General features: G+C 37.9%; 1 protein-coding gene across 5 annotated transcripts in view; it reads left to right on the top strand.

The window, feature by feature from the left end:
- The window catches only part of mettl25 (methyltransferase like 25), an 86318-nt gene that overhangs the window by 20087 nt on the left and 50977 nt on the right, over positions 1 to 15254 (top strand). For all 5 annotated transcript variants that reach the window (XR_006314527.1, XR_006314528.1, XM_043709683.1 and 2 more), the window contains exon 4: positions 14000 to 14629. Coding sequence is in view for 3 of the 5 variants with exons in the window: in XM_043709683.1 (XP_043565618.1) it covers positions 14000 to 14629 (630 nt within the window). In the remaining 2 variants the exon portion in view is untranslated. The remainder of the gene's footprint in view (positions 1 to 13999; positions 14630 to 15254) is intronic.

Consider the following 15254-nt stretch of genomic DNA (forward strand, 5'->3'; position numbering starts at 1 on the left):
CACTGACCCCTGTGGAACACCACTGGTCACCTTTCTCCATTTCGAGAAACCTCCTTCAACTACTACTCTGTCTCCTGTTGCTCAACCAGTTCTTTATCCACCTAGCTAGAACACCCTGCACACCATGTGACTTCACTTTCTCCATTAGTTTACCACAGGGGACCTTATCAAATGCCTTACTAAAGTCGATGTATATGACATCAACAGCCCTTCCTTCATCTATCAACTTGGTCACTTCCTCGAAGAACTCTATTAAATTGGTCAGGCACGATCTCCCCCGCACAAAACTGATAAGCCCATTTTTTTCTAAATATAAATCAGTCCTATCCCTCAGTACCTTCTCCAGCAATTTTCCCGCCATTGACGTCCGGCTCACTGGTCTGTAGTTACCCGGAATATCCCTACTACTCTTCTTGTACGGGGGACAATATGAGCAATGCTCCAGTCCTCCGGCACCTCACCTGTATTTAAGGATGCCATAAAGATATCTGTCAGGGCACAAGCTATTTCCTCTCTTGCCTCCCTCAGCAACCTGGGATAGATCCCATCCGGTCCTGAGGATTTGTCCAACTTAATAACCTCTAGCCTACCCAACACGTCTTCCCTACTTATGTCAACGTGATCCAGACTAATCAAACTTCTACCTCTAACCTCAACATTCATCATGTTCCTCTCCTCAGTGAACACTGATGCAAAGTAATCATTCAGAATCTCACCCATTCACTCAGGTTCGACACACAGCCTTCCTTCATTATCCTTTAGTGGACCAGTCCTTTCTCTAGTTACTCACTTGCTTCTTATATAAGAATAAAATGCTTTGGGATTCTCTTTAATTCTGCTCACTAAAGTCCTACTGCGCTGCTACCTTAGAAGATCTGAAAGGTGAATTTAGCAAGCAAAGCAGAACAGAGGAACCTCAATTATCCGAACAAGATGGGCAGGCACTGTTTCATTCAGATAATTGATTATTTGATTAATCGATTCAATGCCTCTGCTTTGGGACTCAGAGTTTTCTATTAAGTCTGTTTCCCATTCAGGAGAGGAGACTGCAACACACAGCGCGCGGGCCCCCGCCCTCCCCCAACACCATCTAACATCGCCCCCACCCCCGCCTAACCCCAATCCCGTCCGACATCGACCCCCCATCACTAGAGACTTGGGGAGTCAGGCGAGATTCAGAGAGAAATCAACTTTGATAACTCTGCTGCAAGTTGGGTTAGTCAAAACATCTGCAAGTACGTGCCAGTGGGAGTGGTGTATTTGAATTTTTAGAAGACTTTTGATCCGTCAGAAATTTACCTGTACCTCTACCAATGTCATTTACTGCATCCGTCTCACCCTATGTGATCTCCTCTACATTGAGGAGACAAGACACCTTCTTGCAGACTATTTTCAGAGACCATCTATGGGACACAAACAAACACCAAGCACTCTCCATTGGTGGAACACTTCAACTCCCCCTCCCACACACCTACAATGTTCCATTAATAGCTGTACATCAGAAAATGGAAATTGGTGAAAATTACAATCACCAGGGACATGATAATGTGCAAGCTGATGGAGTTATGGGCTGAAGTTCCTTGATTCTGATGGACTTCGGGTTGACTAATCAGGTAGTCACCTTGGTGTTAATTTTTCAAAAGTTCACCGTATTCTGGAAAGTTTTCATCAACTTGTTAAATAGCAAATATGATCCATGTATTCAAGAAGGGAGGGAGGGAGAAAAGGAGAAATGAGAACCCAATTAGCTTGATGTCTTTTATGGGAAAGCTGCTAGAATCGATCATTAAGGAGCTTAAACCCGGACAGTTGGAAACTTTTTAAGGTAAATTAGAAGAGTCAGCATAGTTTTGTGCTTGGGAAATCATACTTACCTGATTTGTTGGCATCCCTTGAAAGGCTACATAGTGCTGCAGATAAGAGGGGGCCCATGACAGATGTGCTTGGATTTCCAGAAGGCACTCAGTGAGTTGCCAGGTTAAAGGATATCGGCCAAAGTGGAAACATGTACTGTATGGGTTAATATTTTAGCAGGGGTGATATATTAGCATGTATAGAAGTTTGGCTGATTGGTTTAAAACAGAATGAATGGGACAAACCAAGTTCATGAATGTGGATGCACATATGGAAGCTGGTCATGGCTTGCCCAGGGAATCCAGTGGACCCCAGTAGGGAGATACAAGTAAGAAGGGGTCTCAGCCGTTAGTACACAGGTGAGAATGGTCAATAAGCACTCAGTTAGTGAAGGAAATTGTCACCTTCTTGGAATTATGAACTCATAGAGGGAACAAAACTGCAAGGCACAAATTGGGTTGTGCATTGGTGTTCAGGGTCATCTGAGCATAAGGAAGGCAATCAGCCCTCTGCTTCTTCTGAGATATCTTTTCAACAGGAGGCAACTTGATGTACCTGCAGCCGTCCCATTTGTTATTTTTGCTGAAGTTGTTTTACACTTGTACAGTAAAGCCTCCATTCCCATCACTCCTGTCCCTAATTGTCTGCCAAACCCAACTACAGGCCAATTAAGGGGATAATAAAGGGATGCCCTCACAAACATCGAAGCCAGTAACATTTTCCTGCATTGGTATATTTAAGACTTGGAAATAGACCCTATCCTAACTTTCTGCCCTGCCTCACAAGTCAGCTTAATTTAATAGTGGTTTATTGATCCATAATAAGCATTAAACTTATGTTTGATCTAACCCAAAATAATACCAGTAATATCCTCTAAATTTTAAGAATAGGGGCAAGATTCTGAGCAATCATGAGCTGATGGTTGGAGCAAAAGATGGATGTTGAAACCAACTATTAAATGTTCAGAGATTATAGCTGATTAAGCAGCATGAGGTGAGGCCATTTAACTACAAAAAAAACAATCCCACAGTCTGTTTAAAACAATACTGCTTTTGGTGTGCTGTGGTAAGGTTTGTCAGTGAGATTAGTGGTTACTTCTAAGAAGTGTGATTTGAAAAGTAAGTAGACGACTGTAAAGAGACGAGGGATGTTCTAACTAGCCTGTGGTGTATGAATTACTTAAAATGATTTGAAGTTTAATGTGCTGGTTGCACTTATTTTGTGTAGTAACGTATGCCTCTCTGTGAGATCTAATGTGTGCAATTATACAAGATTTGTAAAAATGCTTTTATATTTCTAATGGCCAATATATTTCTGGATGAATAAAATGAAGAACTGAAACATGCTGGATATCTGAAACAAAATTAGAAATTTCTGGAGAAACTCAGCAGATCTGGCAGCATCTGTGGAGAGAAAAAGAGTTAGCATTTTGCATCCAGTGACCCTTCTTCAGAATATATGGATCTCACTGGGGCTTTTTATGTAAAGGTATTTGAAAATAGATTTTCTGGCCATTGATACTGAATAATGCAGATGAAAAATGTATCCCTTATTTAATTGATTGGAGTAAACTTAATTTACAACATCAGATTTATGTCTCCCAGTCTGTCAATGGAAGTTGACAAATAGATTGAAGTTGCAGGTGTTCTAAATATATATTAACCAATCCTAGATTGTTAGCTAATGTGGAAAGATGAAGTGTAAAGTGAAGAAATTGGGTAATGCAGTAGTGCATGAAGGCTCAGTGGTTAGCACTGTTGCCTCACAGTATCAGGGACCCGGATTCAATTCCAGATTTGGGTGACTGTGGAGTTTGCATATTCTCCTTATGTCTGCATGGGTTTGTTCCCGTTTTCTCCCACAGTCCAAAGATGTGCAAGTTAGGTGGATTGGCTCTGCTAAATTGCCCGTACTGTCAGGGATGTATAGGTGAGGTGGATTAGCCGTGGGAAATGCAGGGTTACATGGATGGGGTAGAGGTGCTCATCAGACATTCAGTGTGGACTGTTTGGGCCAAATGGCCTGTTTCCACACTAGAGGGATTCTATGATTAGCACACACCATTTTCTGTGGGGTGAACTGTCCTCTGTGCCAGCTTTGAAGGCTCTTACATAAAATGAAAAAGAGCAGTGCAGCCAAAGTTTGGACAAATTGTGAATTTTAATTATAAGAGTGCCTAAGGGTGTCTCATGGAAATGTCAGTGGTGCTACAAGAATGCCTTTTCTGATTGAATTGATGCAATTGGAACAATTTCACCCATAATCAGATAATGTTTCATTCTAATAATGGGTGGAAGGAGTTTTTAAAAACTGTCCATAGCACTGACCCTTTCATAAGCATTATACATTCCTCCAAAAACTTGCTATGATCAAAAAGAACTGTACATTTAAATTAACTTTGAAACTAGTATTAAAGGTCACCAAACTATAGCTGATGTATACATGTAATGACCAAATATATTCCAAAAAGTTTTTGAAAAACATTTCAACAAGAATTGAAGAAATTTATCGTGGTTCCAGATGTTTCAAATATATTATTCAAAGCTCTCATCTCCAGATGTGACCTCATCCGTGATATCATAACCATTTGCTAATATGCAATGTATACTCTTTTTTTAAGAAAATAATGGCTCTAATATCATTTGGCAGCACTTGTTATAAATTTGGCTGCAACTCTAATGATGACATCATTTTGTATCTTCAGAGGAACAGACTGACTGTTGGGAAGCTTTCAGAAATTAAGACCCATCAAATATGCAAATGTGTATGCATTTTCTTAAAGCGTAGATAAATTGTTGATGAAATTTATCGATGCAGGGGTTAGTCAATTTTGTTCAGCTTTTGAACAGAAAGAGTAAGTACATAGATGCAAGATGTATCTCCCACAGAAGGGAAATTGGAATGAGTTGCCAGAGACTAATCTTGCAGTCAGCTCAAAACTGACATTGATCATAGATAAATGGTTCCTTTCTCGCTGGAAACTTTGCTGTGCACGTATACAGCAGCCAGAAGAGAGGAAGGAATCAAACAATGCACATACTGCTCGGGTATCCTGTTTAAAAGGCCAGTAGTGAGTGTTGTCATTTTGATTCATTATGATAGGACTTTTTCATTGGCAGACAATTTTTTTTTCCCTTTTAATCAGTTGATTTGTTTCAGGAGATTAGTCTTGAGATAAATTAATGCGAGGTATATTTGAAAAGTACTATTTTAGATCATCAGTTTATCATAATCATATAATGATAATGTGTAAGTTGGACCTTTACTCACTGGAGTTCAGAAGAGTAAGAGCCCTTTCATGAAATAATATTTTGAAAAAGAAACTTTGAATTCAGCGTGAAAGCTTACAAATGCTAGACATTGATGAATTAAAGCTTTAGTAGATGGTTTACAGGACATAACTGGAGATTTGATTTTAAACTTTAACATATTTCCATGTAATCTTTTCAAATTCTCCATTTTGTAACATTTTCCATGACTTTTATCTTTAGGCAATATTTAATTCGGGTTGTAAAAATGGAAATGTGGCTGTAAGGAGCACTTTGACATGAAGAACAGAGGAGCTTTTTTAGATTAGATTCCCTACAGTGTGGAAACAGGCCCTTCGGCCCAACCAGTCCACACCAACCCTCCGAAGAGTAACCCACCCAGACCCATTTCCCTCTGACTAATGCATTTAACACTATAGGTAATTTAGCATGGCCAGTTCACCTAACCTGCACACCTTTAAATGGAGAGAGACTGCAAAAAACTGTAGAAAAATTGGATTTGGGAATCTTCATGCATGAATTAGAAAAATTAGCATCCAAGTTCAGCAGGTAGTAAGAAAGACAAAAGAGGGGGGGGGTTGAGAAGAAAAAGTGGGCGGCATGGTGGCACAGTGGTTAGCACTGCTGCCTCACAGCGCCAGAGACCCGGGTTCAGTTCCCGCCTCAGGCGACTGACTGTGTGGAGTTTGCACATTCTCCCCGTGTCTGCGTGGGTTTCCTCCGGGTGCTCCGGTTTCCTCCCACAGTTCCAAAGATGTGCAGGTCAGGTGAATTGGCCATGCTAAATTGTCCGTAGTGTTAGGTAAGGGGTAAATGTAGGGGTATGGGTGGTTTGCGCTTCGGCAGGTCGGTGTGGACTTGTTGGGCCGAAGGGCCTGTTTCCACACTGTAAAGTAATCTAATCTAATCTAAAAAAAATGTTGGTTATTTCAAAGGGAAAGCAAGGAACTGTACATAGCACTAGTCAGACCACAGCTGGATCACTCTGTGCAGTTTTGGTTCCCTTATCAAAGGAAAGATTGGAGACAGTCCAAAGAAAGTTCACTATTGATCCTGGATGTGGAGGGACTGCCTTATGAAGAGACGTTGTGTAAGTTGGACCTACACTCATTGGAGTTCAGAAGAGTAAGAGGCAACCTGATTGAAGCTTACAAGATACTTAGGGAATTTGACAAGGCAGGTACTGAGAGGTTGTTTCCCCTTGTCGAGTCTTAAGACCAGTGTTCTTAATCTCAGAATAAGGGGTCACACATTTAAGACAGAGTTGAGGAGGAATTTAATAATCAAAGCTGAGGTAGACAGATTTTTAATCAGTAAGGAAAACAAATGTTATAGATAGAATTGATGATTATCAGATCAATTATGATCTCATTGGTAGAACAGACTCAATGGGCTGAATGGCCTACTTCTGCTTTAAGGAAAACTTAATTCAGTGGGACCCTAATGATGGGGTGAAGTATAGGAATTAAGTCAGAGGTGGTTTGAGCCTCATATTGTTTTGTGGTTGCTATCTATTTTCAATCTGTCTGCATCCCGTGAATAGTCAGTACCTTAAATCCTTTTTCAAATTAAGTCTTACCTTCAAGGTTGAGTCAGAGGTGGACGGGAAACTTGTGGCATAGGTCGTTTGAAAGTTGGCATGCATCAATCCAATTCGTGCGTTTGGTTCTGGGATGAAGTTTTCTTGAAATTGTCACCAAACAGGGAAACAGGAGACTGCTAGCTTGGATGGAAGGTCAGAAGACAGATATGCGGATAGGCAGTGAATTTCTGGGATCTGTAGATCTTTAAGAAAGGTACTTGGTACGCTTGGATACATAAATGTATTCCAGAAATGTCCTGTTGTCTTGTTAATGTTTGGGTAGGGATGCATTCTTACTCTTATACCTGGCCATATCAGCCTCAGTACCTCCAACTGCTAAACAATCCTCCTCTCCTCTGATCTTCAATGGGTCTTTCTCTGCAGGGAATGCTATATGGTTGAAAGTATCTTATTTCAGATGATATATTAAACTAAGGGCCCACCTACTCAAGTGGATTTAAAAGGTCCTGCTGCACTATTTTGAGGAAGAGCAAGGAAGGAATCCTCAGTGTCCAGTGCAATATTTATCTATCATTCAACATCACAAAAAAGATATGAATATTATCACATTCTGTTTTTGGGGTTTTGCAGTGTGGCTGCATAATTTCCTACATTATAATACTGACTGCACTTCAGAAGTATTTAGTGGTTGTAAAGAATCCTGAAGTCATGAGAATGTAAATACTTTTCTATTTTTAATTCTAGATGATTCAGTGGTGATAGTTGTTTGTAATGGAAGTGAGGGGTGTGGTGCTCTTCATTTGTACCCAATCAATTACTGGGCCCTGTTTGGTCTGCCTTAAGAATTAATGCTATGTTTTGAATCTGTGTATGTATCTCCATTTCATGCCTTATCCATTGAAGGAAAATTCGTATGTATGAGTCAAGGGAATTTGGGTTGTGCAACAATTGTGGCCTTGTCAATTATGCCCATATCCCAAGAAAGAACAAGAAAAAAAGAACTCAATAACCATATTATGTAAATTATAGAATCTATACCATTGTTCAAACTTAGCAGCTCCATGGACTCAGTATTTACTTGGTGTTTCCTTCCAAGGAAGCTCTTTTGTGGCATCAATTCCTTCATGTTTTGGGATACACCATCTGTTTTACTCCGTGCCTGCTGTTAGGTGTCAGATTTGATTATAAAAATAACAGTTATAGCTACCTAGGCAGTGTTATTGTTACATAAAAATTTCCCCTTGCGGTATGTTTATATTATTTTTTGAAAACCATGCAGTCCCACAATTTTGTTAGTACCTTCTACATTACAGTAAAGTCATACTAATTCCCATTTTTCATTTGTATCAAAATACAATCTATAGGTGTGATAGGTTGACTAAAACTCTGAAGTAGAATGTGAGGATGAAGGCATGCAATTTGAACAAGACCTGCGCAATGCCAGAAAAAGGAGAGAGTGCTGAGCATTTTAAGCAGAAACCAGAAATAAAAACATTGTAGCCCAGAAACTTTGCAGGTGAGAGATTCTGTGAGGATGGATTATTTTTTGATGGAATTCATTCTCAGGATTTAAACTCCACTTGCATCAAACCACATGCTGAGGAATTATCAGTGTATGTTAATTGGTCAGCGAGCTACTAACATTCTATTTAAAGTCCTTGTATAAGTTTCCAGATATTAATTTTATAATTTAAGTACAATGAAGTCAGATTTTGTACTTTACCAACTTACAACATGATATCAAAGATTATCTTGATAGACTTGTCTTGAACAAAATTAGTCCCACACAATGACCTATTATGTTCTTTGAGGTACTCTTGAACAAATATGCAAAAAATAATTTGATTCATAAACCTTATAACCAGAAACAGTTTTTCAAATTAATACACAATCTTCCAAATAAATCTGGTAATATTTATCTAACTGTTATTTTCCTTAAAGACAATGGTTCTAATACCAAACAAATGAAAAATATAGAAGAATGGAAACAATGACATAAACTTGCATGGTTTAATTATATGGATATAAGATTCCTGATCGAGACTGTTTTATGTCAGAGTTTTGTTGATAATGACCTTTGATTCAACTGTAGTTAATTTTAATGCAATGTTATTTTTCATAATCTAAGGTGTTCCAACTCCTTTCTGTGCCACCCCAGGCTCTCTATTTCTGAGAGTTAACTAATTTTAAATCCAAATATACAACATACATTTAACCTTTCCAACAGTTTTCTTTATTGTTTCCGAATTGAATTTCAAATTCCCAAATGTTGTGGTTTAATCGGGTTACAACTGTTTCAAGGATGTAATGGTTCCATGTACCATGCTGCACCAGAACAAAAACAAATTAGGGGAGCATTTATGTAATGTCTTTTAGGTAGCCAAATGTCCTAAGGCATTGTTGGACATATACTTTTGTATTGTGTATTTCTAATACTTCAGTTATTTTGGGAATATCGTCCATGGTGTCAGGTTTGCTGACAGACATTGACACAAACCAGTCCTTGATCCCCTCAGCACAGCATTTAGATGATGCTGAAGGCAGGAACTAAATAATTGGTAGGCCATTTAAGATTGAGATGAGGGAGCATCTTCAATCAGAGGGTGCTTCATTAGTGCAATTTGCTACCACAGAAAGCTGTGAGTATATTAAAGAAAGAGATTGATAATGTTTTAGATATTAAAAGGCATCCAGGAGATTATAGAGAAAGCAGGGTTATGGCATTGAGATAGAGGATGAACCATGGTCAAGTGTCTTGAGAGTTGTTGGAGCTGTACCCATCCAGGCAAATGAGGGGTATTCCATTACACCCCTGACCAATGTTACCACAAATCATTTTTCTGCTCCATGGATCTTTAAGGGCACAGCTTTTATAAGTAGAAGCTTATGCGTTAGCCCACCTTATGGCCTCCATGGAACCTTCTAGTGTTTGCAATGCACTTTAGAGGGAACATTGCTTTTGACTTGTTCCTTTTAGATGGTGGATGGGTTTTGGGGAGTCAGGGGGTAAGTTACTCACTGCAGGATTATAAGATTGGGCAATCTAACGCTTCCCTCTGTTTAAGCAGTGTTGAATCACAGTTAAGGTTTCTTAAAAATCTCTAACTCTTGTAAGATTTCCCTTTTGAAGGAATTAATGGTCTGAAGATATTTTTGCACAACATGGAAAATTTACCAAGACTGGCAAGCTGTGTATCTCGACTATTCTAGCTTTTTGAAACTTTAAATCTTGAAACTAGTTACGTTGTGAATCCTTTTATTATGTGGCTAATGATTGGGGTTACTATGAAAGATTTCAACTTATATATTAATTTAGACACTTTGAAACCAGTTTATTGTCATTCAGGTCATTCAGTGTGACATTGATATGTTGGTTAAAGCCTTTTTTTGCTTTTTAAAATCCTTTATTGGGATGTAATATTGCTGGCAAGGCAAACAGTTGCCCATCTCTAATTGCCTTTCAGAAGGGAACCATTGCAACCATTCTGGTTCGGATACACCCACAAAGCTGTTAATAAAGAATTTCAGGGATCTTGATCCAGTGAAAGTGAAGGAAATGTGGTCAGCATGGTTTGTGGCTTGAAGGGGAACTTGCAAATAATAGTGTGCCCAGGCATGTGCTGCCCTGTTCCTCTAGGTGTTGAAGTTATGGGTTTGGAAGGTGCTGGAGAAGGAGCTTGATGCTGTGCATTTTATGCTTACTATAGTATACACTAAAGCCACTGTGTGTTGTTGGTGGAGGGAGTGAATGTTTCATTTGGTGGATGGGATGCTGATTAAGCGCATTGCATTGTCTTTGATAGTATTGTGTTTCTTGAGCATTTTGTGGAGTTGCATTCATTCAGTCAAGTGTGCACTATTCTATTAAACTGCGGCCTTGTTCCTCAGAGATATGTATTCCTTCAATTCCAGTTTATGGTGCAACCGTAATTTACTTTGTCCCAACAGCTGTCTGGATCAAAGTTCTGAAATCCCATGCTTAAACCTCCTTACTTCTCTTACTTTAAGATGCTTTGTAAAACTTGCCTCTTTGACCAAGCATTTGTTCACCAGTGCTAATATCTTATGTGGCTCAATGTCAATGTTTTCCATATAATACTTCAGTAAAGTGTTTTGGGGGTAATTTTACTTGTTAAATTTGCTGTATTAATACAGGTTGCATTGTCTTCCTAAGAAGTAACATACATATACTATGTCTGCTTTTTAGTTTTCTTTTAGTATGAGTTAGTTTGTTAATTCCTATCCTCAACAATGCACCCAATACAACATGTGAAACAGTGACCAATCCTCAACCTTATAACAATGTTAATCTGGCAACTTGTCTATCTGAAATTGACAGCATCCTTGGAATCTTTAGTTCACTATTTTCATTCCTTCCCTAAGTCTAGCTTTCCATTTGCACACACAGCTGACTCAAATTTGTGCTTAATATTTGTTGAAATTAACCACGTACTGTAATATAATGTGCTACTTTGGTTTGGTTGAAAAACATTTGAAAAAATTTTGAATTTTAGTTCTGATTAGAAGAAGTTTAATAATGTGAAATAGAATACAGATTGTGGGATTGCTTTTAGAACTTATAGAGTTTGGATTTCTTTATGTAATATAGATAAGTCAACACTGTGGTGGTTTTAGTACCATTTAACTTTTGACTGTGAGAGATTATCATGTCTTCCTGAGATCTGCCGCTCTATCATTAACCCAATTTCACACACTCTTACCTTATATTTGACAAATTTGATTGTCAAAATCAATTTTTATTGAACTGAACTACAGCTTTATTCAATCTGAGAAAACACCTAATCAGTTGCCAAAGAGGAAGTAAACATGGAAAGTTCCTGCTGTGAACAGTTGTGAGGGAAACTTTTTATGCTGCTGTTTGTCTTTTTTTTGAATGAGTAGGCTTTCATCACTCATGAGGATTAAAACAATATTCCATGGAACTCCATTAAGTGCCTTCTATAAAGCACGCAACATTTTGTTTCCCAGTAAAATGTTCTACCCCCACCACCGCCCCACAAAAAAATCCACTCCATGATATTATACTCATTTTGTGCTATACAGTTTTATAGCTGACATCCCAGATGATTTGGTTACATTTACTTGTCGTATGGACTCAAGCACTTTCCGTGGACTCTAAAAAAAAGAAAGCTGAGAACTTTTTGTCAAGACTTTTCAATATATTTTATGAAAAAGAATTCAATATAAGGCAGTAATTTAATCTCAGAGGCCCTGCTGAGAATCAGGAACCCTCAAGCTTCACCCTTGCGGTTTATGATGTGATTAGAATGGCTTGATTGAATTACTGCCTTGTAACTGTGTTACGTGTAGTGAAGTAAAACCTGATATCACTGCAATACAAATCATGTAGTATAATGGAACTTTGGTTCAATTGTCACTGCTTTCCGTCTGAATGTTCCACAACTGTCTTCACTAATGCTATGTTTTCCTCACAAAATTTCATAATATCAAAAATAAGCGCCATATACCATTAATGACAGTTAATCTGGCACAGAAGCAGATTTAGTATGTAGTCATGAGCAGGAATTATATGTAAGACTGTTTCCTTCTGCAATATGTGGTCATAATAATTAGTCACATTCAACAAATGAACACTGTTTATTTTACCAAACTTTTAAACATTTTCTTCATCACTCATTTTGAGTATTTGTGCCCTTTACCTTTTCAATTTCTCCTTAATGTCTTCCTGCCTTGGGTGGCACAAAAAAGTAATCCGAACTATAAGTGGAATAGTCTTCAGGTATATAACATGAGTGTTCCACATTTTCATTTTGATACATGCTTTGGTCAGTGTTGCAGGATTGGCAGAAGGTCTAATGTGCTGTAATATAGGCGTTCGACCTTCTCAACTATCTTTTCCATCAATTACTCTTTGAATTAAAAAATGTAGATGAACAGCTTGCATGAATGCTTTCATTTATTCATCATACAGTTCCCAAACATAAAACACTTTACATATGCACATTTGCTCATTCTCAAGCCTGCATTCTGTTGATTTTGCTTCTAAAAATTGCTTTAAAATTAATTTAAATATGCATTTTTAGTGTATTAAAGCACTGAACAGGGAAAACTATGAACATAATCTTTTAAGTTTACACTAATAATCCCTATTTTGAATCTTGTTGGGCAAATTAAATGGGGATCCAATTACCAAACTGCAGCAATATAACCAAAAATGATTATTCACTATATAGTGTAATATACATTATATTGATAGTTGCTGTAATGTTCTCAGCTATTCTATACCGAAGCAATAGCAAATAAGTATTTGAAAGAAAGTATATTGTGCCAGCTGGCTGTCCCAAATATAGATATTCTATATATATTATTATTTATTTGCCTTGCTGTCTTACTTTCTTTCTATTACTTTGATGTTGTCTTGAGAAAAGAGATACAAGATTTGACAGGAGTGACAGTTAAAGTTTTGATTGCTGGTATAATTGTAATATGCTTAAAATCCTGTCATCATTTAATTTTCCATTGCAGAATTAAGTTACTATGGGCAGGGTTTTCAGCCACTGATGAGAGATGGTCATATAGGCAAAAAAAAAGGTTTTGCTGGCAAGCCAGTTTGCTAGCTCCATCGTTTACTCAGGACATTCTTCCAGAGATAGGATCAGTGGTTAAAAGACTGCAAATGGCCCAGCTCCATGTTTTAATTTGTAAGTTTAAGAAGTTGAAGATAAATACTTTCAAAATGAAGACTCTTCCTCTTTCTCTTTTACCTGGAACTGCAAGTTTGTTTTCATTCTGAACTGGAGGACCTCCTATTAGTTCAATCAGTTTTGCGAGCCCTTCTGCTGCCCTTAATTGGTGCAAGTGACTGTTTCCCACATGATGTGCGGTCATGGCCCCACTGTCAGGGTCACATCCAAAAAGGTAAGTTCCTGTCCAATAAGTCAGCTGGTTATTTGGGAAGGGTTAGCATTGATAATGTTTATATATGTTACAGTCTAAGGCATAATATTGCACAGTGCTAATTGTCCTGTCTCAGTTCCAGCTTGATGTATTAATAATACTATTTTAATATTATTGCTACAGATGTGAATGAAGCTAATATTTTATTTATTAATGTAAGTTTTTTATATTTTTCCAAATGAAGCATAATGCTTCATATTTCAAGTATTCCTTTGTGTCCAGTATGGAGCACAATAAGAAAGGAATTACATGAAAAGAAAACATGAAAATGTTATTCAGTTATGAATATACATTTGGATTGCAATTGACACTGCTTATCTCAAGGTATTATAAATTGCACTGTTGTTTTAAATTGTGATAATGAGCTTGAATGTTTTGTTTTGATTTCCTCCAGGTAATTGATATTGGATCAGGAAAAGGATATTTGAGTTCTTACTTGTCCATGCAGTATGGCTTGAATGTGTATGGCATAGATTCTTCTAGTACCAACACGAGTGGGGCAAATGAAAGGAACAGAAAATTAAAAAGATATTGGAAGGTTTACCAACGTCAAACAAAGCGTCAGAACCAACGCAACTCTGCACCAAAAAATCTGGAAGAAGAGCCAACAAATAATATGGAGAGTTTTGAGGAAGCCAAGGAACAAATTAGCATTGGTGGGGAGCAAGAGAATAGTCCACAAAATCAATCAAGCCATATACAAACTCCTGTTATGGATACTTCCTTAGATTTAGAGACCAGCGAGAGAAGTAACAATGTTGTATCTGCACATTTTGTGGGATCAATAGAAAATGAATTTGATGGCACTGACAATCTGTTTCTGGAATTTCTGTCAACTGATGCAGTGGAAATGAATTCACTGTCAAGGAAAAAAAGAGATCTTGATGATAAAGAGAAAGAGAGAAGGAAAACTGCAGGTTTGGATGCGAAAGCAAAACAAATCAAAGAAGCTAATCTCTACTCTCCATTAACACTGCATGTTACTTCTACAACTGAACTCCAAGACATCATTTCTGACATAAAGGTTAGCCTTCCTTAGTCAAACTGCAGTGTATAAATATAGAATGGGTGGCTGGTTTATTCAGCTGGCACAGACAAAATGAACTGAATGATCTTTTTCTGTGCCATAAAGTTTCTATGGTTCTACTGTCTTAACTAATATCTTAAGATTGTGTGGGTGACAAATTGGGTTAACATACTCTTCATTCAACTTTGGAACCCAGTTTAAATTCAGCCTACAATGACGACTTAAAGGCAACTTTTTCAAATAGCTGCCACTCAAAAGCAACCACCTAACCATTCTAAACCCAATTTTTAGCACTTATCCAATAACCTAGTATGTCCTGGCATCACAACTGTATATCTAAATATTCCTTAAATGTTATGAGGATTTCAGCCTCGACCAGCCTTACAGGCAGTGAGTTTCAGATTCCTACCACCCCATGGATGACAAAGGTTTCCTCACACCCTATCGAAATCTTCTGTCCCTTAAATCTATGTTCACTGGTGTTGATCTCTCCACCAGGAGAAACCTTTGTTCTTGGCTATATCCTTCATAATTTTATACATCTCAATCATGCTTCCCTTAGTCTCCTCTACTCTAAGGAAAACAACCCCTATCTATCCAGCTATCCAATTTATCTTCATAA

The sequence above is a fragment of the Chiloscyllium plagiosum genome, chromosome 19 (genome assembly GCF_004010195.1).
Source record: "Chiloscyllium plagiosum isolate BGI_BamShark_2017 chromosome 19, ASM401019v2, whole genome shotgun sequence".
Classification (NCBI taxonomy): domain Eukaryota; kingdom Metazoa; phylum Chordata; class Chondrichthyes; order Orectolobiformes; family Hemiscylliidae; genus Chiloscyllium; species Chiloscyllium plagiosum.